Here is a 24,773-nt window from a genome sequence, read left to right on the forward strand (position 1 = left end):
CCAGGTGCCTGCTGGTTGTGTTCCCTCGCTGAGGATCTGCACCTCTGCCTCCCAGACAAAGGAGGCCTCTGATGGCTAAGGATCGAGACCATTTGACTATTCAGTGGACCTCTACAAAGCGGTTTGCTTCCCAGTGGTTTTCACAACATAGAAGGTGCAGTGGGGCTGTGCTATCCACTCGCTGGCCATCATTGCCTCGTTTCTCTGGGTGCATTGGTTCCACTGCCAAACAAAACAGAGTCTGAGCCCTGGGCTCTAATTCTTGCCCGTGTTCATCTGGAGTCTGGTCAGCATTCAAGCCATTTTGCAAACTGTTACCTGACTCACTTCAACTAACAGCAACAAAAAGCAGGCTTGTTGGAAGTTTCACTATTATGAGAATGTTAAATCCAAAACATTGGGCACAAATTTAACCCCAGGGCTGGACAATCCAGATTAAGACCTATTCATTTATTCTATAAATATTTACGGGGTGTTTGTCAGGTACCGTGCAAACTAGATGGGGTAGGGCTGGGGGATGTCACCATGAACAAGGCAGACATGATCCCCGCCCTTTGGCAGCTATGGTCTAGTGGGAGTGACAGACAAAAAAGAGTTAAACAGAGAAACTGATCAATGACAAATTGTGGCAGACACTATGGAGTAGCACACGAGGATCTGAGCTGGGAAGCAGTAGGAAAGATGGGCCTTACTTCAGACAGAGGAGGTAGGGGAGGCCTCTCTGAGGAAAGAGTATAAGCTGATGTAACTGGGAAAAGGGCTCGAGTGCCCAGGGTGCAGGAAGCCAGGCTCTGAAAGAGCAAAGGAAGCCAGAGTTTGCAGCAAAGGAAGGATTTATTGCAGGGCGCCAAGCAAGGGGGTGGGAGACAAGCCTCAGATCCAGTCCAACTTGATCACTGAGTTAGGGGTGTTTTTAAAGAAGAACAAAGAAGCTGCGATTAATCATCGTCTTGTGACATTTCTTTTTCTTTCTTTCTTTTTTTTTTTTTTTTTGTGGTACGCGGGCCTCTCACTGTTGTGGCCTCTCCCGTTGCGGAGCACAGGCTCCGGACGCGCAGGCTCAGTGGCCATGGCTCACGGGCCCAGCCTCTCCGCGGCATGTGGGATCCTCCCGGACCGGGGCACAAACCCGTGTCCCCTGCATCGTCAGGCGGACTCTCAACCACTGCGCCACCAGGGAAGCCCTCTGTGACATTTCTTAATCGTGATTCTGGGAGTCAGGACGTTTCTGGTTTACAATTCTCTGACGAGGTGGTCCATGGCTGGGGGTCTGTGAGCACCACTTGCCCTGGAGAAACAACCTGAGTTTGTGCTTTAATGATGAGATCTACAACAGCAATTTTAGTACATTAATGATGTTATCGATAACAGCAGTTTTAGTCATCTGACTCTGGTTGGTTAGTGTTTATTTAGCACAGGACTGAGGTCAGAGGGAACAAGAAGGGGAATGAAGATTTGGATAGAGAGATTAATCATAAACTTGGTAGGGGACCTTCTGTTTTAGGGGGGACTTGGTTTCACTGAGACCAGAAGGTTGTGAGAGATCCACCCACACAAAGAGCAGGGCGAGAGGAGAGTTCCAGGGGGAGCCGGTGATTGATAACCCACGTCCTACTCTGGGACAAAGGGACAGTGTGTTGCAAGGAGATGAGACAGCAGTGGTTTGAACTGGCACATCTGGGGGCCCAGGAACAAGCCCTCTTTTCAACTCCTCCTTTCTCCATCTTACCACTGTTTTCCTCTTCCTATGGATAAAAATAGTCAAGAGGGATGGACATCCACTGTGAAGTGAGCGCTCTCAGAGGGCCACCAGATCTAAAAGAACAGATTTCACGTGGATGGGACCTCATTTCAATATAGCAGTCTGCCCTTGTTTGACATAGAGGTTAACTACTGCTCCTTTCAAAACATTATCTACTTGAAGTAATTTCCTCTCTTTGTAGAGGAGATTTCAGCTGTTGGAAATAAAAAGTTGTTACACACACTGAAAGTTAACATGACTTTTATATTTACTCTCTTTTAGATGACCTGGGAAGTGAAAACATGAAACTGTAAGTTCCCCACTGCCTCCAGTCCAGCTCGGGATGGGCCAGGATGTCGGGGGATGAACAGACTAGAGAGCCGGGTTTTCAAGAGTTTTGGGTTTGACACCCCTTCCGGGGACCTTTGGCTTCCCCAGCCCCAAGAGGATGTGCCCGAGTGCCCACACCTCACCCCAGGGGAGATCTGAGAGGAGGGCAACGTCCTTTGTTCAGAAAAGAACTTTTTTTCTGACTGCTACTGATTCCAAATGCATTGTTGGTTGAGTATGCTGACGCTGGGTGTATTTCAAGGACATCCGTTCATTTATTCTGATTAAAAATTTTATCTCCAGGGAAGAGACTTTAGCTGGTTATTAAGGGAGGGGAGCCCTGGTAGAAGCCTGAGGTTTGTATGTTGAGAAGCAGTGCGTGGTGGGGAGAGGGGGTGAGAAGAGGAATGGAGGTGGTGGGAGGGGGTGGAGGAAAGAGAGGAAGAGAGGATGACACCCAGAGGAGTGGCCTGGGGCGATGTCACCACCACCTCTGCCACCCCCCCAACCCCCCACCCCCCGGTTATTTGGACACTAGCCTGGCTTCCTCTGCAGGGTGGCGCCTACGCAGCGACGCGGTCAGAGCAGGTGGTCCCCTCCCCCAACCCCACCTACATTAACCTGGGCTTCTCCCCTGAACTGCGCGCTGAGCCCCGGCTAGGGAGGACGGTGGATTTTTTAGCACAAGGGCTCCATTTCTTCAAGGCAGGAAAGCCTGGGAATGGAAGGGCGAGGTGATGAAAGTAGGCTGTTGACCGTGGCCTCTGGACCTGGAGCACTGATCAAAACCCCAAAGAAAGGGAAGTGAAATTGAGCAAGGCTAAAATGCTAAATGTGGCAACTCCCCGGGGGAGTCTCGGGCTTGGTACCTTCCGGAGGAGCAGAGTCTCCTGGGCTGCCTTTCAGCCCATCATCAGTAATGGATGACGGTTTATTTTCGTTTTTGCCTTTTTTCCTATTAGAGTTTGGTCCTCTTGAATAGGGCAAACCCCCAGCCTACCCTGGAGTGTAAGACACTGAATCAAGTTCGTCTTCCTCACAGCCAACGGTCAACATCCTAGGCGCTCCTCAAACGAAATTCAGCACATCACACATGTTGGTTTTGGTTTTGGTTTTGTTTTTTCCAACAAGCTCTTTATTTTCTCTCTCCAGCCCTATTTTTGAGGAAGACACACCCTCTGTGATGGAAATAGAAATGGAAGAGCTTGATAAGTGGATGAACAGCATGAATAGAAATGGTATGTGGTGTGGAATAACCTAAGGTGGGTTTTTTTGTGCTCTGTGGTAAGAGAAGGCTGCCCCCAATTTGTAACTATGCCATGAGTCCTAGAGGGACCCTGTGAGCCCACCCACATTACATCTGGCACATGCACAAAGTAAGCAGGGTGTCTGACCATCCTTAAATATGCAGTTTAATTATTGCATCAATGGTTGCTACTCTTTTGTATTTTTTTTTTTTTTTTTTTTTTTTTTTTGCGGTACGCGGGCCTCTCACTGTTGTGGCCTCTCCCGTTGCGGAGCACAGGCTCCAGACGCGCAGGCTCAGTGGTCATGGCTCACGGGCCCAGCCTCTCCGCGGCATGTGGGATCTTCCCGGACCGGGGCACGAACCCGTGTCCCCTGCATCGGCAGGCAGACTCTCAACCACCGCGCCACCAGGGAAGCCCTCTTTTGTATTTTTGCACAAGTTTTTCAAATGGTCTTTTTCTTCTTGAAAATGATCTTATTTTCGAGCAAGGAAATCTCTTGAAACCAAACTATCTGGAAAAAGTTACCATCTGGCATTATCTGATATATTATAGAATCTAGAGATCTGTGATGTTAATCTGTATATAAATATAAAACTTTATCAAATATGGTTTACATAGATCTGTCTGTCTAGTAGGCACTAGCCATATATGTCTATTTAACTTAAAATTTAAAAAATTAAATGAAATTTAAAATTTTGTTCCTTACTCATTCCAGCCACATTTTGAGGGCTCAGTAGCCACCTGTGGCTAACAGCTATTATATCAGACAGTGCAAATCTAGAACACTCCCTTCACTGTAGAAAGTTCTACTGGACAGCACTAATAGAGATAGTAATATAAATATCCAATTATAACTTAGTTTCCAATTGATATCTGGCAGTAATTGTAGTATATGTCCCTTACTTTTCATTAAATCAACATTTAGATGTAAAAATGATGACAGCTGTTTTTTCTATTTTTGATTCCTTTAAAAAATCAATAAATTATTTTAATGCTCATGCTAAACTACTACAATCTACTATTTATATTATCCTATCACTTGTATTTTTAACATTTGTCTTAAAGCAAATACCCTGGGAGCTGTCAGATTCAACAATCTACAATGGAGTTCTCAAATCCAGAGGCTTGGTGTTAGAATTTTTGTACCAGAGGCTCATCAAGATGAGCTTTCCAGAAGATGAGAACCATTTAACGAAATTGTACAATTTTGAACAGTTTTTCATAGTCCAATATTTAGGGAAGAATGGTTCTGTAAAGCATTTGAGGATGGAGTGGGTCATTGAGATAGTCCTTAAAGTAGTTTCATTTTGTTGTTTTTAGTTTATAAAAATAATATACGTACACAGTAGAATTTGGAAAATGCAAAAAAAAAAAAAAAAAAAAAGTGTTCTACCACCCAGAACCAATCTCTCTTAATATTTTGGTGTATTTCCTTTTGTGACTCAGATAATTGTAATATAAAATCATGATCCTGTTACACTCACTAAAACCAGAAATCTGGAAGAAGGCATTTCCATTTGACAGCTAAAGCAGAGAGTGGCTTTGACACATAGGTGATAGATCCAGTGGATTTCTCTCCCCCTTGGAAACAGCAGTCGTGTAATAGGAGAGAATTCTGATGACTTTAACAAGGTCGACTGTTCCCCACTTTACCTGCTTCTTTCCTGTTGTGCCTCCAGACTGAAATCATTCTGCAGACACATCAGGACCTTGGGTGAAGCCGTTTTATTCCTGTGTCTACTCTGATCCATGCAGATTCTAGCCTTTGGAGCCCCAGTGGTGTTCCTCAGGGACTGAATAACCAAGCAGTGATGAATTGTGCCCTTTCCAACGGGGCCAGAGGCACGTTGAAGTCTTGTATCTGTGCTGTTAGTGCTTTTTCCATTTCAAGAGCCTTGCCGTCATTAATCTTTTAACCTCTGAAACTCCCTGGTGAGGCCATTTCTGCACAACTAACCATACAGATCAGAGAAATGTGATACTCAACTGCACGAGTTTTGTAGATAAAAAACAGAATTTTAGTGACTAACAATGAGCTTGCTTTTATTCTGTCCTAGCCAACTATGAGTGTTTACCTACTTTAGAGGAAGAAAAGGAACCAAACCACAGCAACCCAAGGTACTTCTAATTTCTACCACAGATTATATATGGTTGGGAGGGGGAGATTGGAGACCACAGTTGAGGACTTTTGCTCACCTTCTCTGTGCCTATAAATTTCTTTTTAAGATTTCTTTATTATTCATTTATTTATTTTATTATTTTTGGCAGCATCGGGTCTTAGTTGCTGGCACACGGGCTCTTTGTTGTGGTACGCGGGCTTCTCTCTAGTTGTGGTGTGCGGGTTTTCTCTTCTGTAGTTCAGGGCGCCAGCTCAGTAGTTGTGGCGTGCGGGCTTAGCTACCCCGCGACATGTGGGATCTTAGTTCCCTGACCAGGGATGGAACCCATGTCCCCTGCATTGGAAGGTGGATTCTTTACCACTGGACCACCAGGAAAGTCCCTGTGCCTATAAATTTTATGTGACAGTTTTCATGGGTGTATGGAGAAACGAAAGTGTGAGTTATGGAAAATAGAAAGGTACAAATTAAATATCCTAGTGACTCTTTATCTTTAGAAATAAATTAGTAGTGACATTTTTTTGCCCTTCTAAAGAGACACTGTTGAGTCGGCTTCTGTTTTAGTCCTAAACGTTCTGATTATGACAAACTGTAGGTTTGTTGACCTTGGATGAGTAGATGTTTGGTAAGGAAAACAGATGGAGGTGACAATCTCAAAGGGGTAACTGTAAACAAGAGTGAGTAAAATGAACATAAACAAAACGAAAGAAAACCCCGCCTGAATTGGATTGTTATATGAGAGAAATTAAATGAGAATTTTTTAAAAACCCATACTTCATTCTACCACTAGGTGGCTCTGCTTAATAGAAAATTTTAGCGCACTGGGGCCTGTGCGTCCTTTAGCCTTCCACAGTCTTGTTTAAATTATATTATCTTTTGTGAGGATAGAAATTACCGTGTCTGGGTGTTTTTGATCAGAGAATCCTTTGGTCAGGACCTGGGACATGCTCGCAGGAAATAGGATTGATGATTCAGTAAGTCAGGGACTTGCTCCACAGAGCACTGCTGTGCTTTGGGGGGCACAGAATTGCTGATGGGGTGACTCCGAGATGACCGACGAGTAGGGAACTTGACTGAGCCTGTAACTGAGATATTACACTTCTGTCGGAATAAACAGAAGACATTTTCAAAGCAGGATAAAGACCACCCACCGTCTCTCCTTCCAAGTTACCCAGAGGCCCTGCACCTTAAGTCCCCTTAAATGTTTCCAGAGCGCAGTCACTTGTCATAAGCAGTTCCTGAAGCCAGAGCGATGCAAGGAAAGACTGATTATTAGACAGTGATTGGGGCAGTCAGATATCTGTCTTCCAGACCCTTGTTCTGCTTCCTCCCCTAAGCCTTACCTGAGAAGTCGTGCCACCATAATCTTACTGAGGTGAGCCTCCGCTCTGATGCAGGATATGCACCTTATTGTAGATGTCAGTCATTGTTACCTCTGCGGGTACTTGCATGTTAGAATTCACCACTGGTTCAGAAAAGAGTCTATCCTATTTAAAGGAGATATCAGACATTAACAAGAAGATGAAAGAAAAAAAAGAATGCTCGTGGGAGTATCACAGAGGACATTACGAAGGAATTATTTCCTTTGCATTTTTACCTAAAAATGAACATCTATGTGTGTCCAGTTTAGGGCTCAGATCACCCCCCAAAACCTTATAAATATCTTCTTACTGCATCTCTGATGTGCACCCTCAAAAGATGTGAGATGTCATTGGTTTTTATATACCTGCCTCTTGTTCCTTGAAATTATTGGCAACATAGAAGAAGCTTAACGTTAGAGAATTGTATGGTGCTAAAAGCGTCTTAGAAATCATGTTTTTGAAATACCGAGAGGCTGGTCTCTGAAGTAAGCTCTACCACATTTCCGCTTCTAAGGCAAAAAGCCTTAACCTGTTCGGAGAGCTGCTTCATGCTAAATTATTGATTTTAAAGGGAATGTCTACATTCCTCTGTTGGTCTGGTTTTAATTCACAGGACAACTGTCAAGCTGTCACCTCATTCCCTCTTGATGAAGCCAGGACCAGTGTTATAGAAACAAGAGTGGCAAGTCCCCAGTCTTTGGTGCTGATGACACTGTCTGATTACTTCAAAGGGTATCATGATATTGCAGAGCAAATTTAATTTTTATTCACTAAAAACTCAGAAAAGTACAAAGCACTTAGAACAAATCTTGGTACAAAATTAACTCTCAATAAGTATTAGTTATTTTTAATTATTATAAAAAGTTAGAATTGATATACATAAACTTATTGCCTTTTGGGTGAATGAGCCTGTGTCCTAAGGTCCAGGCACATCTAGTATGTGGAGCATTCTTTTTGCTCCTGGTTTCCCTGGGGACTTCTTTTTGGCGCTTACCAATCCTGAGAAATTATGAATTTGTTTCATCCCCTAGTAGTGATCTGGAGCCTTTAGGTTCCCCATCCATTACCGGCGAGGTAATATGCTGGTGATTTCAGAATAGTCCTCTCAGCCGTCCGGAATTTTTGAAAGGGTACGTAGTTTGGATTATCTTGTAGTTTGGATAATCTTTTCTGTCGTGATTTTATTTACATTTCTTTCTCTTATTGTCTTAATTACGTTGATAATTGATGAAACATTTACTTTGAACCTTGAATCCAGGACAGATAGAAGATTTTTTTTCTGAAAGCTTGTGAATCATTAGAGATCCAGGTGGTGAGTGCAATGGTCACTGGGCTTAGAATCAGAAGACTGGTTTCAAGACCCGACTTGGATGATCATTTATTCTTTGTACTAAGACAAGTCACTTTAACTCTGTAAGCTTCAGTTTCCTCATCTTGTAAAATGGATATAATGCCACCTGTCCTTCTAGTTTCACAGGATCCCAAGAGAGAAAAAAACTTTGTAAGTTTTAAAGCACTACACAAATGAAATGAATTCTTTTATGCTCTGGCAATAATTCTCCCCATCCTCTCCAACTGACTTTTTTTTTATTTTTAAAGATTTTCTATTTTAGAGCAGTTTTAGATTCACAGCAAAATCGAGCAGAAAGTACATAGAAGTCCCCCATACCCCTGGCTCCCACATGCACAACCCTCCCCGCTGTTGACACCCCCCACCAGAGCGGGACCTTCGTTACAATCGGTTAACCTATTTTGACACATCATTACGTCCAAAGTTCCCCAGTGGTTTTGACCTCTGTGAATCATCCTTCCTCTACCGTCTAAGCAGTATACGGGTGACTCTAATGCTTCAGAAAGTATATAACAGTCACTGCAGATTGAACTTTGTGGAAAACACACTTCCCCATCCTGCTTGGACTAGCAGGAGGATGGGGAACTAAGACTTCTGGAATCCATTTACTTCTTGATGCTAGAAGGACACTGTGACATAGAGCCTTTGTTATCCATAAAGTCCACTCTGATCCTGGGAAAAACGAGGTGATCTGGTCACCATCCTACACTTAATGCACTACATCGTGTGCAGACTTCAACCCTTCACCTTCTCTTGTTCAGGTCCATAATCTCAGGTCTTTCCGGACTTTTCCCACACATCCCATTAGCCAGCAGTTTCTCCTTACTTTGCCTTGTCCTCACTGAGTGGACATTTTCCTTGAGCTGTGGAATCTGAAATTTAGCACAGGATTTTAATAAGGGCCAGGGATGTGCAAAGTACCATGGGAAGTTTAAAGTATGGTTTTCATGTTTTCAAAAAAATCAGTGGGAAAAGACAGCAAAGGAATGGTGGGGGAAGAGGAATTCTATATCCTTATTTCCCACCTTAGCATTTTTCCGTATAATTCGTACATGTTATGTGCCAGGCAACGTATGGGGTACTGGGAACAGTGTCAGTGGAACAGTGTCCAAGGGGTGGGCAGGGTGGAGCTGAGGTCTGCCCTAGAGTTGAAGAGAATTTCATCACCGACATTGTTCAGCCTTGCCAGCGTGTGTTGATAACAAAAAACAGATCCATTGAGTTGGTTTTATTATTGTTTAAATTGTCTTGAAAGAATTCACTCCCTTATTGTCTACCCCCATCCTTACAATACCTTCTCTAATGCCACTCGACAGTGGCAAAAACAAGATGGAATTCCTTTCATCTTGGTGCTTACAGTCTGGGCAGTCTCTTCCTTCTTCCTGAGGCCTTTATAACTAGACAATTTCCTGAAAGCGTGGTGTTTCTGCCTCTGCAAGCTTAGGTGAATGACCACAGAAAAGGAATTGCAAATATTAGCCAAGCGCACATCTTCTTTCCCTTTATGCCTGTTGGCCACAGTGATGATTTTATGTTGAGTAACAGCATTGGGAAAGATTGGGGGAGAATTAGATTTCATCCAAGTTAATTTATAAATTTGAAAGTACAGTAATAACAACAATAATAAGACACTTATTCTAGATACCAGATACCTAGCTACTACTACCTAGGAAATTAACCAAGTCAAAGAAGGTAAGTAACAGTATACCTGTTCTGCTTTTGTAATAATTCCATTGTTCTTTTTTATTTTTTTAAGAATCTCGGGTGTGAGACTCAGACACCAATGTATTTTTATTAATTTATTTATTTTTGGCTGTGTTGGGTCTTGGTTTCTGTGCGAGGGCTTTCTCTGGTTGTGACAAGCGGGGGCCACTCTTCATCGCGGTGCGCGGGCCTCTCACTATTGTGGCATCTCTTGTTGCGGAGCACAGGCTCCAGACGCGCAGGCTCAGTAACTGTGGCTCACGGGCCTAATTGCTCCGCGGCATGTGGGATCCTCCCAGACCAGGGCTCGAACCCATGTCCCCTGCATCAGCAGACAGATTCTCAACTAATGCGCCACCAGGGAAGCCCTCCATTGTTCATTTTATGATTCATGTCTGAGCTCAATAATATTATAAAAATGTATCACTTTAGTATTTTTCAGGAAAATGCAGGTTAGCTTAATAGAGAATTTTTTGAATTTCTCCGTTTCTTCCCTTCTCTTTGTGTTTTTTTGGAGAAAGTATGATCGTCAGTGTAATTTTTCAAATATACTTATTGAGTGCCTAATATTTGCCTGGCATTGTCCACATCATGCCAAGACAACCAGCTAAAAATGAAACAATCCATCTGAGTAAACCTGGAAATCAGAGAGGTTAAGTGATTTGTCCAAGTTTGCACAGCAAGTTTTTGATGAAGCTCAATCTAGAGAAGAGTTTAAAATTGGATTTTCCTTTTCTTTGACTAATTAGTTAAAATAAAAGAGATATTCCATAAATGAAAAGACAAATTAGAAACTTTTAAAAAGAACCCTTAGTAGCAAGAAAGCCATCCACCATGAGGCCAACTATGAAAGTCTTCGGTGGCTGATGCAGTGCAGACATTGACAAGACTGAACCATGAATTGCAAGAAAACAGCAGTTTTGTGTGAACTGTTCTGGCCTCTCCACTCCAGTAAATCTCTGTGGCCGCTTCCAATTACTTTATGAGTTTCCTTCCTCTTTTTCTCTCCAGTCCCTCTAGTCATTTAAAAGTCAACAAGTATTAAATATTAAGTATATTAAGTGCCAACTGATTTCCCTCAAATCCGAGCTAAGTATCATGAGGGATACAAAGTAACAGTTTATAATCCTGCAGGATGCTAACCTCAAATGACATGGTTAACATGTAGGGGTGTGTGTATATGTGTGTGTCTATGCCTGTCTGTGGTGGGTGAGAGAAGATGCACTAAATTCAATACACCACAGCCTCGTTTGAATACTAGCCCAGATTGTGTCTACACCGTGGGCATGATCTATGTGTCTTGGACCAATTCTGGGCCTGGCTCTGATGGCAGCCAGATTCTCGTCTCTATAATTCCACCTGGGCAGGCCTCTTACGGGAAGGAGAAGGGACGTTCTATTGATGACGCGGAAGAGAGCATGATCTAACTGTTCCGTGACTTTGTGCTAAACTGAACTTTGCACTCCTCCCCAAACCAAGTTAGAGAGCATCATCATTAGAGAAAGGTTTAGCATAGGTTTATTACATCTTGGGAGGCAGGCAACATTAGCTGTGGTCAGAAAGAGGGATTGTTACAAGGTAAACTGGTCAGAAGGACAAAGATGGCTTATCTGATCCTGACTGCAACCAAGGGGCGGTTATGAAACCACGTGTTACAATTGCACCTCCTCATTTAACTGGTGGCGTTCCACTTAAATGCTTTCTTAAAAATCATCAGATGATGCTTTTTAATCAATTCAATTGGTTTTTTACAGTTTGGAGGCTTGTTACTATACAGCTTTTTGGAAAGCTACCCCACATTCTTAAAATATCTACATATAACCCTCTGAGAAAAATCACTCACTCGTGCTGCTGTCACAGATAAGTGACCAAAGCCTTACGAATTAACATCAAGGCAAACAACAGAGGTTTGAAGCGGGATCACTGATTTTATTTGTTGCAATTCTGTGGCAGTTTGCCAAGATATTTTTAACAGGGAATTCTAGCATTTGCCAGAGCTGGAAACATCAGGGCTGATTCGATCATTTCACAGAGATGATAAATAGCCACAAAGATAGCAGGGAACACATCTAACTCAATAAAGGAACGAGCGTGAGGGAGAATAATGCCTCCAGGCTCGGGCATGGGTGGGGAGCCAGGTCCCGGGTTGCTGACTTACTAACAGGCACGTTGGCCATCACACCACCGGTGAAAATCGCGTGTGAGAGTTGCGACACTAGGAATGACCTGCTGACCCACTGCTGAAGCAACTTGTACCCACACTGGGACTGTCTCTGGTGTGGCGGGCCTGGCACGTTGTCAGTGGCCAGATCTATATGCACATAAGTTCCACACGTATCATGCATGAGGTCCTGTGCTCTTTGATGCTTTAAATGAATGGGTTCTGGTTGGTGGGCAGTGTCACACTCTAAGCCTTCATAATGTTTGTAGAGCGTTCTAAACAAACCGCATTGAGGTTACACTGTCCTCAGAAACTGAAAGTTTGTTTTGGAAGATGGTTTCTTAAAGGCTGTGGATATTTGAAGCAATGTTCAAGCTTGTGTTTAACTGAACATTTACTAGCATAGAATCTAGCAAAATCAGAATGCCCGTTCATGTGTCTGGAGGTCGGGCCCGTGGCATAGAGCTTCGCCTACATTTTCTCATTGATTTTTTTCCAACTGCCTTCTAAGGCACGTGGTATTATTATGCATGTTTTGCAGATGAGATGGGCTAAGAAATGTTAACTTGCTCAAGGTCACACAGCGAGAAAGTGGCTGAGCCCTGATTTAAGCTCTGCCCACCTGACCCTGGGCTCAAAAAGCCACCATGAGCACACGCCAGCATTTGGCTCAACCATAGAAGCAGCCCAAGAAGAGAAATACCTAGGCAAAAACTTAATCCAAAAATGTATGGATAATATAAAAAGAAATTGTTCCAATTTTTATGGAGGGACATCAAAGATATAAACAAATGGAGAGAGACGTACTGTGTTTCTGAATGAAAGACTCAACAGTGTGAAAATTATCCTTTTAAATTCAACTTAGTCTTTTAAAGATCCCAATGAGCATTTCATCTGGGAGAATAATTGTGCACAGATAGGGTAATTCTAAAAGAAGGAAAAAGAACAATTGTGTGTGGGGAGGTGGATTTGCAGGGAACATGCTCCAATAATTAAAACTGTGTATACCCAGAACCAAATAAGTATTACTGGCATAGAACAGTATATTCAAAACAGCCTCAAGTATATGTAAACATTTAATATATTATAAAAGTAGCAATTCATAGCAAGTGGATTATTCAGTAAATAGTCTTAAAACAACTGACTAACATTGGGAGGGAAAATTTAGAACTCGACCTCACACTTTAGAGTAAAATAGACTCCGGATAAGTTTATATGTGAAAAAGAAAGAAAGAAAATCCAGAAAAATTAAAGATAAATATTATAACTGTAAGGTGAGGTCTGGTTGAAAACATGACACACAGTCAGAAACCATATCAGAAAAGGATAGACTTAACTACATTAAAAACTCAAATTTTTTATACTTCCAAAAACACAATATAAAATTAGGAGGAAAATGACAAATTGGGGGAAAGTATATGCGATATGTATGATGAACAAGGAATTATTATTAATACATAAATCAATAAAAAGATAATGTCCCATATGGGCAAAGAATATTAATAAGCAGTTTGGCAAAAGAAGAAATTAAAATTACCAACAGAGCTTTGAAAAAAACTTTAGTCTTCCTAGTAACAAAAAAAAGTAACCCAAGAATATATTAAGGTAAATATTAGATTATTTTCACCTATTGAATTTACAAAAGCTAAAAATAATAATATCCAGTATTAGAATGTTGGGGAGAGGAGTTCCGGGAAGATGGCGGAAGAGTAAGACGCGGAGATCACCTTCCTCTCCACAGATACACCAGAAATACATCTACGCGTGGAACAACTCCTACGGAGCACCTACTGAATGCTGGCAGAAGACCTCAGACCTCCCAAAAGGCAAGGAACCCCCCACGTACCTGGTTAGGGCAAAAGAAAAAACTAAACAGAGACAAAAGAATAGGGACGGGTCCTGCACCAGCGGGAGAGAGCTGTGAAGGAGGAAAAGTGTCCACACACTAGGAGCCCCTTCGCGGGTGGAGACTTCGGGAGGCGAAGTGGGGGAGCTTGGGAGCCGCGGAGGAGAGCACAGCAACAGGGGTGCGGAGGGCAAAGCGGAGAGATTCCAGCGCAGAGGATCGGGCCGACCGGCACTCACCAGCCGAGAGGCTTGTCTGCTCGCCCGCCGGGGCGGGCGGGACTGGGAGCTGAGGCTCCGGCTTTTGTCGGAGCGCCAGGTTGGCGGCGTGAACACAGCCTGCAGGGCGTTGGTGCGCCGCGGATGGCCGGGAGAGAGTCTGGGGAGGGGTCTGGACCTGCCGAAGAGGCAAGAGACTTTTACGTCCCTCTTTGTTTCCTGGTGCACGAGGAGGGGGGATTGGGAACGCTGCTTGGGAGAGCTCCGGAGACGGGCGCGAGCCGCGGCTAAGAGTGCGGAGCCCAGAGACGGACATGGGACGCTAAGGCCGCTGCTGCCGCCGCCAGGAGGCCTGTGTGCGAGCGCAGGTCACTAGCCACACGCCCTTCCGGGGAGCCTGTGCAGCCCGCCGCTGCCGGGGTCCCGGGATCCGGGGACGGCTCCCCCGGGAGAGCGCACGGCGTGCCTCAGGCTGCAGCGTCACGCAGTCCTCTGCCGCTGCAGGCCCGCCCTGCACTCCGTGACCCTCCCTACCCCCCGGCCTGGGTGAGCCAGAGCCTCCGAATCAGCGGCTCCTTTAACCCCGTCCTGTCTGAGCAAAGAACAGACGCCCTCCGGCGACCTACAAGCACAGGCGGGGCCAAATCCAAAGCTGAGCCCCTGGGAACTGTGAGAACAAAGAAGAGAAAGGGAAATCTCTTCCAGCAGCCTCAGAAGCAGCGGATTAAAGCTCCACAATCAACTTGATATACCCTGCATCTGTGGAATACCTGAATAGACAACGAATCATCCCAAATTAAGGAGCCCTGTGGATGAAAGGCTCTTGGTGCTGCAGCCAGGACTCAGTGCTGTGCCTCTGAGGTGGGAGAGCCAACTTCAGGACACTGGTCCACAAGAGGCCTCCCAGCTGCACATAATATCAAACAGCAAAAATCTCCGAGATATCTCCATCTCAACGCCAGCACCCAGCTTCACTCAACGACCAGCAAGCTACAGTGCTGGACATCCTATGCCAAACAACTAGCAAGACAGGAACACAACCCCACCCATTAGCAGAGAGGCTGCCCAAAATCATAATAAGTCTACAGACACCCCAAAACACACCACCAGACGTGGACCTGCCCACCAGAAAGACAGGATCCAGCCTCATACACCAGAACACAGGCACTAGTCCCCTCCACCAGGAAGCCTACACAACCCACTGAACCAACCTTAGCCACTGGGGACAGACACAAAAAACAACAGGAACTACGAACCTTCAGCCTGCAAAAAAAAAAAAAGGAGACCCCAAACACAGTAAGATAAGCAAAATGAAAAGACAGAAAAACACACAGCAGATGAAGGAGCAAGATAAAAACCCACCAGACCTAACAAATGAAGAGGAAATAGGCAGTCTACCTGAAAAAGAATTCAGAATAATGATAGTAAGGTTGATCCGAAATCTTGGAGATAGAATGGACAATAGAATGGACAAATTGCAAGAATCAGTTAACAAGGACCTAGAAGAACTAAAGATGAAACAAGCAACGATGAACAACACAATAAATGAAATTAAAAGTACTCTAGATGGGATCAATAGCAGAATAACTGAGGCAGAAGAACGGATAAGTGACCTGGAAGATAAAATAGTGGAAATAACTACTGCAGAGCAGAATAAAGAAAAAAGAATGAAAAGAACTGAGGACAGTCTCAGAGACCTCTGGGACAACATTAAACGCACCAACATTCGAATTATAGGGGTTCCAGAAGAAGAAGAGAAAAAGAAAGGGACTGAGAAAATATTTGAAGAGATTATAGTTGAAAACTTCCCTAATATGGGAAAGGAAATAGTTAATCAAGTCCAGGAAGCACAGAGAGTCCCATACAGGATAAATCCAAGGAGAAATACGCCAAGACACATATTAATCAAACTGTCAAAAATTAAATACAAAGAAAACATATTAAAAGCAGCAAGGGAAAAACAACAAATAACACACAAGGGAATCCCCATAAGGTTAACAGCTGATCTTTCAGCAGAAACTCTGCAAGCCAGAAGGGAGTGGCAGGACATATTGAAAGTGTTGAAGGAGAAAAACCTGCAACCAAGATTACTCTACCCAGCAAGGATCTCATTCAGATTTGATGGAGAAATTAAAACCTTTACAGACAAGCAAAAGCTGAGAGAGTTCAGCACCACCAAACCAGCTCTACAACAACTGCTAAAGGAACTTCTCTAGGCAAGAAACACAAAAGAAGGAAAGGACCTACAATAACAAACCCAAAACAATGAAGAAAATGGGAATAGGAACACACATATCGATAATTACCTTAAATGTAAATGGACTAAATGCTCCCACCAAAAGACACAGATTGGCTGAATGGATACAAAAACAAGACCCATATATTTGCTGTCTACAAGAGACCCACTTCAGACCTAGAGACACATACAGACTGAAAGTAAGGGGATGGAAAAAGGTATTTCATGCAAGTGGAAACCAAAAGAAAGCTGGAGTAGCAATTCTCATATCAGACAAAATAGACTTTAAAACAAAGACTATTAGAAGAGACAAAGAAGGACACTACATAATGATCAAGGGATCAATCCAAGAGGAAGATATAACAATTGTAAATATTTATGCACCCAACATAGGTGCACCTCAATACATAAGGCAAATACTGACAACCATAAAAGGGGAAATCGACAGTAACACATTCATAGTAGGGGACTTTAACACCCCACTTTCACCAATGGACAGATCATCCAAAATGAAAATAAATAAGGAAACACAAGCTTTAAATGATACATTAAACGAGATGGAGTTAATTGATATTTATAGGACATTCCATCCAAAAACAACAGAATACACATTTTTCTCAAGTGCTCATGGAACATTCTCCAGGATAGATCATATCTTGGGTCACAAATCAAGCCTTGGTAAATTTAAGAAAATTGAAATTGTATCAAGTATCTTTTCTGACCACAATGCCATGAGACTAGATATCAATTACAGGAAAAGATCTGTAAAAAATACAAACACATGGAGGCTAAACAATACACTACTTAATAATGAAGTGATCACTGAAGAAATCAAAGAGGAAATCAAAAAATACCTAGAAACAAATGACAATGGAGACACAACGACCCAAAACCTGTGGGATGCAGCAAAAGCAGTTCTAAGGGGGAAGTTTATAGCAATACAAGCCCACCTTAAGAAGCAGGAAGCATCTCGAATAAACAACCTAACCTTGCACCTCAAGCAATTAGAGAAAGAAGAACAAAAAAACCCCAAAGCTAGCAGTAGGAAAGAAATCATAAAAATCAGATCAGAAATAAATGAAAAAGAAATGAAGGAAACAATAGCAAAGATCAATAAAACTAAAAGCTGGTTCTTTGAGAAGATAAACAAAATAGATAAACCACTAGCCAGACTCATCAAGAAAAAAAGGGAGAAGACCCAAATCAATAGAATTAGAAATGAAAAAGGAGAGGTAACAACTGACACTGCAGAAATAAAAGAGATCATGAGAGATTACTACAAGCAACTCTATGCCAATAAAATGGACAATCTGGAAGAAATGGACAAATTCTTAGAAAGGCACAACCTGCCAAGACTGAATCAGGAAGAAATAGAAAATATGAACAGACCAATCACAAGCACTGAAATTGAAACTGTGATTAAAAATCTTCCAACAAAGAAAAGCCCAGGACCAGATGGCTTCACAGGCGAATTCTATCAAACATTTAGAGAAGAGCTAACACCTATCCTTCTCAAACTCTTCCAAAATATAGCAGAGGGAGGAACACTCCCAAACTCCTTCTACGAGGCCACCATCACCTTGATACCAAAACCAAACAAGGATGTCACAAAGAAAGAAAACTACAGGCCAATATCACTGATGAACATAGATGCAAAAATCCTCAACAAAATACTAGCAAACAGAATCCAACAGCACATTAAAAAGATCATACACCATGATCAAGTGGGGTTTATTCCAGGAATGCAAGGATTCTTCAATATACGCAAATCTATCAATGTGATAAACCATATTAACAAACTGAAGGAGAAAAACCATATGATCATCTCAATAGATGCAGAGAAAGCTTTTGACAAAATTCAACACCCATTTATGATAAAAACCCTGCAGAAAGTAGGCATAGAGGGAACTTTCCTCAACATAATAAAGGCCATATATGACAAGCCCACAGCAAACATCATCCTCAATGGTGAAAAACTGAAAGCATTTCCACTAAGATCAGGAACAAGACAAGGTTGCCCACTCTCACCACTCTTATTCAACATAGTTTTGGAAGTTTTAGCCACAGCAGTCAGAGAAGAAAAGGAAATAAAAGGAATCCAAATCGGAAAAGAAGAAGTAAAGCTGTCACTGTTTGCAGATGACATGATCCTGTACATAGAGAACCCTAAAGATGCTACCAGAAAACTACTAGAGCTAATCAATGAATTTGGTAAAGTGGCAGGATACAAAATTAATGCACAGAAATCTCTGGCATTCCTATATACTAATGATGAAAAATCTGAAAGTGAAATCAAGAAAACACTCCCATTTACCATTGCAACAAAAAGAATAAAATATCTAGGAATAAACCTACCTAAGGAGACAAAAGATCTGTATGCAGAAAATTATAAGACCCTGATGAAAGAAATTAAAGATGATACAAATAGATGGAGAGATATACCATGTTCTTGGATTGGAAGAATCAACATTGTGAAAATGACTCTACTACCGAAAGCAATCTATAGATTCAATGCAATCCCTATCAAACTACCACTGGCATTTTTCACAGAACTAGAACAAAAAATTTTGCAATTTGTATGGAAACACAAAAGACCCCGAATAGCCAAAGCAATCTTGAGAACGAAAGAAGGAACTGGAGGAATCAGGCTCCCAGACTTCAGACTATACTACAAAGCTACAGTTATCAAGACGGTATGGTACTGGCACAAAAACAGAAAGATAGATCAATGGAACAGGATAGAAAGCCCAGAGATAAACCCACGCACATATGGTCACCTTATCTTTGACAAAGGAGGCAGAAATGTACAGTGGAGAAAGGACAGCCTATTCAATAAGTGGTGCTGGGAAAACTGGACAGCTACATGTAAAAGTATGAAATTAGATCACTCCCTAACACCGTACACAAAAATAAGCTCAAAATGGATTAAAGACCTAAATGTAAGGCCAGAAACTATCAAACTCTTAGAGGAAAACATAGGCAGAACACTCTATGACATAAATCACAGCAAGGTCCTTTTTGACCCACCTCCTAGAGAAATGGAAATAAAAACAAGAGTAAACAAATGGGACCTAATGAAACTTAAAAGCTTTTGCGCAGCAAAGGAGACCATAAAGAAGACCAAAAGACAACCCTCAGAATGGGAGAAAATATTTGCAAATGAAGCAACTGACAAAGGATTGATCTCCAAAATTTATAAGCAGCTCATGCAGCTTAATAACAAAAAAACAAACAACCCAATCCAAAAATGGGCAGAAGACCTAAATAGACATTTCTCCAAAGAAGATATACAGAGTGCCAACAAACACATGAAAGAATGCTCAACATCACTAATCATGAGAGAAATGCAAATCAAAACTACAATGAGATATCATCTCACACCAGTCAGAATGGCCATCATCAAAAAATCTAGAAACAATAAATGCTGGAGAGGGTGTGGAGAAAAGGGAACCCTCTTACACTGTTGGTGGGAATGTAAATTGATACAGCCACTGTGGAGAACAGTATGGAGGTTCCTTAAAAAGCTACAAATAGAACTACCATATGACCCAGCAATCCCACTACTGGGCATATACCCTGAGAAAACCATAATTCAAAAAGAGTCATGTACCAAAATGTTCATTGCAGCTCTATTTACAATAGCCCAGAGATGGAAACAACCTAAGTGTCCATCATCGGATGAATGGATAAAGAAGATGTGGCACATATATACAATGGAATATTACTCAGCCATAAAAAGAGACGAAATTGAGCTATTTGTAATGAGGTGGATAGACCTAGAGTCTGTCATACAGAGTGAAGTAAGTCAGAAAGAGAGAGACAAATACCGTATGCTAACACATATGTATGGAATTTAAAAAAAAAAAATGTCATGAAAAACCTAGGGGTGAAACAGGAATAAAGACACAGACTTACTAGAGAATGGACTTGAGGCTATGGGGAGGGGGAAGGGTAAACGATGACAAAGCGATAAAGAGGCATGGACATATATACACTACCAAACGTAAGGTAGATAGCTAGTGGGAAGCAGCCGCATAGCACAGGGAGATCAGCTCGGTGCTTTGTGACCGCCTGGAGGGGTGGGATAGGGAGGGTGGGAGGGAGGGAGACGCAAGCGGGAAGAGATATGGGAATATATGTATATATATATAACTGATTCATTTTGTTGTGAAGCTGAAACTAACATACCATTGTAAAGCAATTATACTCCAATAAAAAAAAAAAAAAAAAAAAAAGAATGTTGGGGAAAGGATATTTCCCTAAAGGAAAGTGTCAAGAGAAGGTAAATTTCTAGGGAAGGGGGGTAATTGGACAATGGGCTGGTCAAGCTTTAAAATTTTATACATTTTAACCTAGCAATTCCTCTTCTAGATATTTATGCAAAGGTAACAACTGGAAGCATGCAAAAATGTAGCAATTTTTATAATAAATAAAAATTATAAGTTGGAAATAGCTTAAATGTTTAACAATAAGGATATGCCTAAAAATAATGTTCTTGGTGAGACAATGTGAGACAATGGTGTGCTCTATAGCCAATTAAAAAGATATGGTATATTTATTAGCCAGAAAAGAAGTCTATATATGAATGAGAGTGAGAAAAGCAGATTACAGAACAATATGCATAACATAATTCCATTTTTGTACAAAAAGAATATATATCATTATCACAGAAAAAAGTTTGGAAGAATAAATACCAAAATGTTAACTGTAGTGAGGTTGTTAGTATTTTTATTTGGCTTATTTGTATTTTGTATTTTTTCAACAATGAATATGGATTGGTCTTATAATAATTAACTTTAAAAATCACTTCTATTTTAACTGCTGGACACAGATTAATGTTGTGGACAAACGAGGGATTGTGTCCATTGCTGTACAGCCTTGTATTTTGGTCTGCTTAGAGTAGCTGAAATGTCAAGATAAGGCCACAGAAGGAAAACATGCACTTCAGGGACTTATGCTCCATAGAGATGAACTCCTGGATCTCAGAAATATTATCTTGCTACCACCCAATTTCCAAGAAAGGAAGCCTCCTTGCCCAGTTTAAGAGCTGTTCAGTGTGACTTATGAAACGGGTTGTTACGTTCGTTCTTCAGATAAAGAATGTCTTCATTTGCAGTCAGGTTTCCATTAAATAAGTTTTCCTATAGAAGTTGTCCTTTTGTCCATGTCTGCTTTCCCCTTTCTTTCCCATTGGTCAGCCTTCCTGGTCACAGCTTCTTCCCCCTGTCTTCACAACACAGACACAGACACACAAACACATACACAATGTCTCTCCTCCTCTTTCTTGGCTAGATCTAGCTAGCTAGCTAGCTAGCTAGCTCTCTATCATCTAGCTAGCTAGCTAGCTCTCTATCATCTAGTTAGCTAGCTAGCTCTCTATCATCTAGCTAGCTAGCACTATATCATCTAGCTAGCTAGCTGGCTCTCTATCATCTAGCTAGCTGGCTGTCTATCATCTAGCTATCTAGCTAGCTCTTTATCATCTAGCTAGCTAGCTAGCACTCTATCATCAAGCTAGCTAGCTGGCTCTCTATCATCTAGCTGGCTGGCTCTCTATCATCTAGCTATCTAGCTAGCTCTTTATCATCTAGCTAGCTAGCTAGCTCTGTATCATCTAGCTAGCTAGCTGGCTCTCTATCATCTAGCTAGCTAGCTGGCTCTCTATCATCTAGCTAGCTAGCTGGCTCTCTATCATCTAGCTAGCTAGCTGGCTCTCTATCATCTAGCTAGCTAGCTGGCTCTCTATCATCTAGCTAGCTAGCTGGCTCTCTATCATCTAGCTAGCTAGCTGGCTCTCTATCATCTAGCTAGCTAGCTCTTTATCATCTAGCTAGCTGGCTAGCTAGCTAGCTGGCTCTCTATCATCTAGCTATCTAGCTAGCTCTTTATCATCTAGCTAGCTAGCTAGCTCTGTATCATCTAGCTAGCTAGCTAGCTCTCTATCATCTAGCTAGCTAGCACTCTATCGTCTAGCTAGCTAGCTGGCTCTCTATCATCTAGCTAGCTGGCTGTCTATCATCTAGCTATCTAGCTAGCTCTCTATCATCTAGCTAGCTAGCTAGCTCTCTATCATCTAGCTAGCTAGCTGGCTCTCTATCATCTAGCTAGCTAGCTGGCTCTCTATCATCTAGCTAGCTAGCTGGCTCTCTATCATCTATCAAGTTGTTTCAGAGACCTTTTGGAAACACCTGGTGTGTCACTGAGCAGGCGAGAACTGAAGTAGGAGTCAGAAAAACATGGTCTATTGCAGCCTCTACAAGCCTCTGAGCTAAGGAGACACCAGGTCCTGTTGATGATCGTCATTCGGGCACTTCCTTGGAAACACAGGTCACTTCAAGTGGAGACATGCTAGAATTTGGGTGAAAGGACACAAAATTTTTAAAAAGCGGGTGGAGGTGCGGGAGGTCAAGTAGTCTGCTTTCCACGAGACTTGGGTGGAGACATGGTCTCACTGGGAAAGAGCTATAGAGCCAGACCTGTGGCTGAGAGAGCCAAGTGAGAAACAAAAGCAGAAATTAGCCCGCTAGCATGGTTATGTCCACACACCATGTCCATAACTTATGTCTACTCACACCTGAAGATGCCTGATGATTGAATTCTAAATGACACTGAGAAGGCACTTCCAGATCCTCTGTGCCTGGGAAAAAAATGGGCTTTTGAAAACATGCCAGGACCACAAACCCTTGAGAGAAAATAACATATCGAAATTTTTTTTTTTAAGGAAAAAGAAAAGGCGGTTTGGCTTCTATCCATAGAGAATGGGATCCGATTTCTTTAAAGGGGGAACCCCGGCCCCATCTGGTTCTCTCCACATCAGCCCTGGGGAAGATATTACAACTAGAGCTAGGGATTATTTCTTGGCTTTCCTAGATTTCCTCCTCAGGGTTCAGATATAAAATCCAAACTGAACTGACCTTTGTTTCAGAAATTGTAATCTGGACACCGTCGGCTCCCTGACTGCTATGTTATCCTGAGTCACCTCCATAGCCGAGTGACCAGCTCTCAGTAGCTTCTTGGAAATATACTATTGTTCTGTTTTTTGCAGTGACAATGAATCCTGAAACTGAATGGTGCTAATGTTTTCCAAGAGAAAGCAGCCCCGGAGGGAGCCTGCTGGGCCTGCCAGCAGAGGATGAAGAGGATCCGAATTTAATTAATTTCAAATCAATGTAAACACAAGAACCTTTTGCTGTTGCTTCCAGCGCCCACTCTTCCAACGCCCAGTGCATCACCTGTACTTGGAAGAATGCTCGACTGAGAAGTGCTGGGCAAAGGCGTGGCTGCCATCCATCGCTGAGGGTGGAGGAACCATAAGATGCAGTCAGCGCTTATCAGTGGGTGTTTCCTCCGCCCAGCCAACCTCTAGATGACTGTACCATCACCCTGGCCACGCTCTCAAGCCCTTGTTACCTTTCTGCTTCATTCCTCAGGGTACAAATCAGGAAGCTGTCTATGGTTTCCTTCTGGGTCACCTTGCGACCTAGCTAGCTTTGGATAATTTCCTCTCATGAGTTAAGTTCTCTGATAGGTCAATTCCATTCAGTGGGAACTTTGCTCAAGGTGAGTTATGTCATGGAATAGACAGCAAACAAAGCAAGTGTTTCAATGTGGACCCCATCCCAGGGGGTGGGTAAGCTCATTTCCACCTGCCATGAGACACAGTGTGAGAGCCCACAGTCCTGAAGGGATGCTGTTTGGGGACGTGTTGACCCTGAGTTGGCCAGGTGAGGGAGGAATGGAATTCTCAGTGAAAGAGCACCTGTTTTCCTTCTCAGAGAAAATCAGCTGCTTGTTCACATTTCCCCACAGCTCATCCCTGCCCTCACCACAACTCCCTCGCGTGTGATGTATGGATAGATGTGTTCAGCTGGGCCGCCTCTGCCACCTTCTGTGTCTCTGAGATCGTTAAGGTTTTTGGAACAAACAGACCAGCAATAGGCTCTGTCTGTGCCCGAGGCAGGTACCCTTCCTCATACTCAGGATCTTTCCTGCCAGCCTGACCAGGGCTCGTGTCCTCAACGCAGCTCCCAGGAGGCCACCACCGGTCATCAGAGATGACATTCTACGTGATATTTGTTGACATCCTCCTGCTAGAAGCAATGGTGCAAAATGCAGAAGGGCCTAGTTATCACTCCCACTCACGTAAAATCAATCACCATTTAATCCTTAATTTTCCAATTCTGACCTTTAAAGCAATCTAGCAAATTAGGAGCCCTCAGCTCTTCCACGGCACCTAATGTTTTATTCCAGGAAAGAAACCAAGAATGAGAACTGTATCTTACTCCCCGCATATAAACGGAGGAGGGGTTGAGGTTCACCAAATATTTGCTGCTGTTATTTGGGGTCTTGTGTTTGAAAGGCTGCCTTAATGCATAACGAAAACAGTCCTTTTTTTCAGAATCCCTTTAACCAGCACTTGCCTCTGAACTATGCCCACAATTTTAAAGGCAGAATTCCA

The 24,773-nt window shown here is 42.6% G+C and overlaps 1 protein-coding gene across 1 annotated transcript in view; it reads left to right on the forward strand.

The window, feature by feature from the left end:
- Positions 1-23,396, forward strand: part of TMEM154 (transmembrane protein 154) — a gene marked incomplete at its 5' end in the record, with an annotated part of 50,591 nt that extends 27,195 nt beyond the window's left edge. Inside the window, 4 exons of the mRNA XM_082838206.1 lie at positions 2,024-2,051; positions 3,224-3,309; positions 5,379-5,439; positions 23,361-23,396. Coding sequence (XP_082694332.1) covers positions 2,024-2,051; positions 3,224-3,309; positions 5,379-5,439; positions 23,361-23,376 — 191 coding nt within the window. The 3' untranslated portion in view covers positions 23,377-23,396. The remainder of the gene's footprint in view (positions 1-2,023; positions 2,052-3,223; positions 3,310-5,378; positions 5,440-23,360) is intronic.
- Between the last annotated feature and the right edge of the window lie 1,377 nt (positions 23,397-24,773).

This window comes from Leucopleurus acutus, assembly GCF_964270905.1.
Source record: "Leucopleurus acutus genome assembly, chromosome: 4".
NCBI lineage: Eukaryota > Metazoa > Chordata > Mammalia > Artiodactyla > Delphinidae > Leucopleurus > Leucopleurus acutus.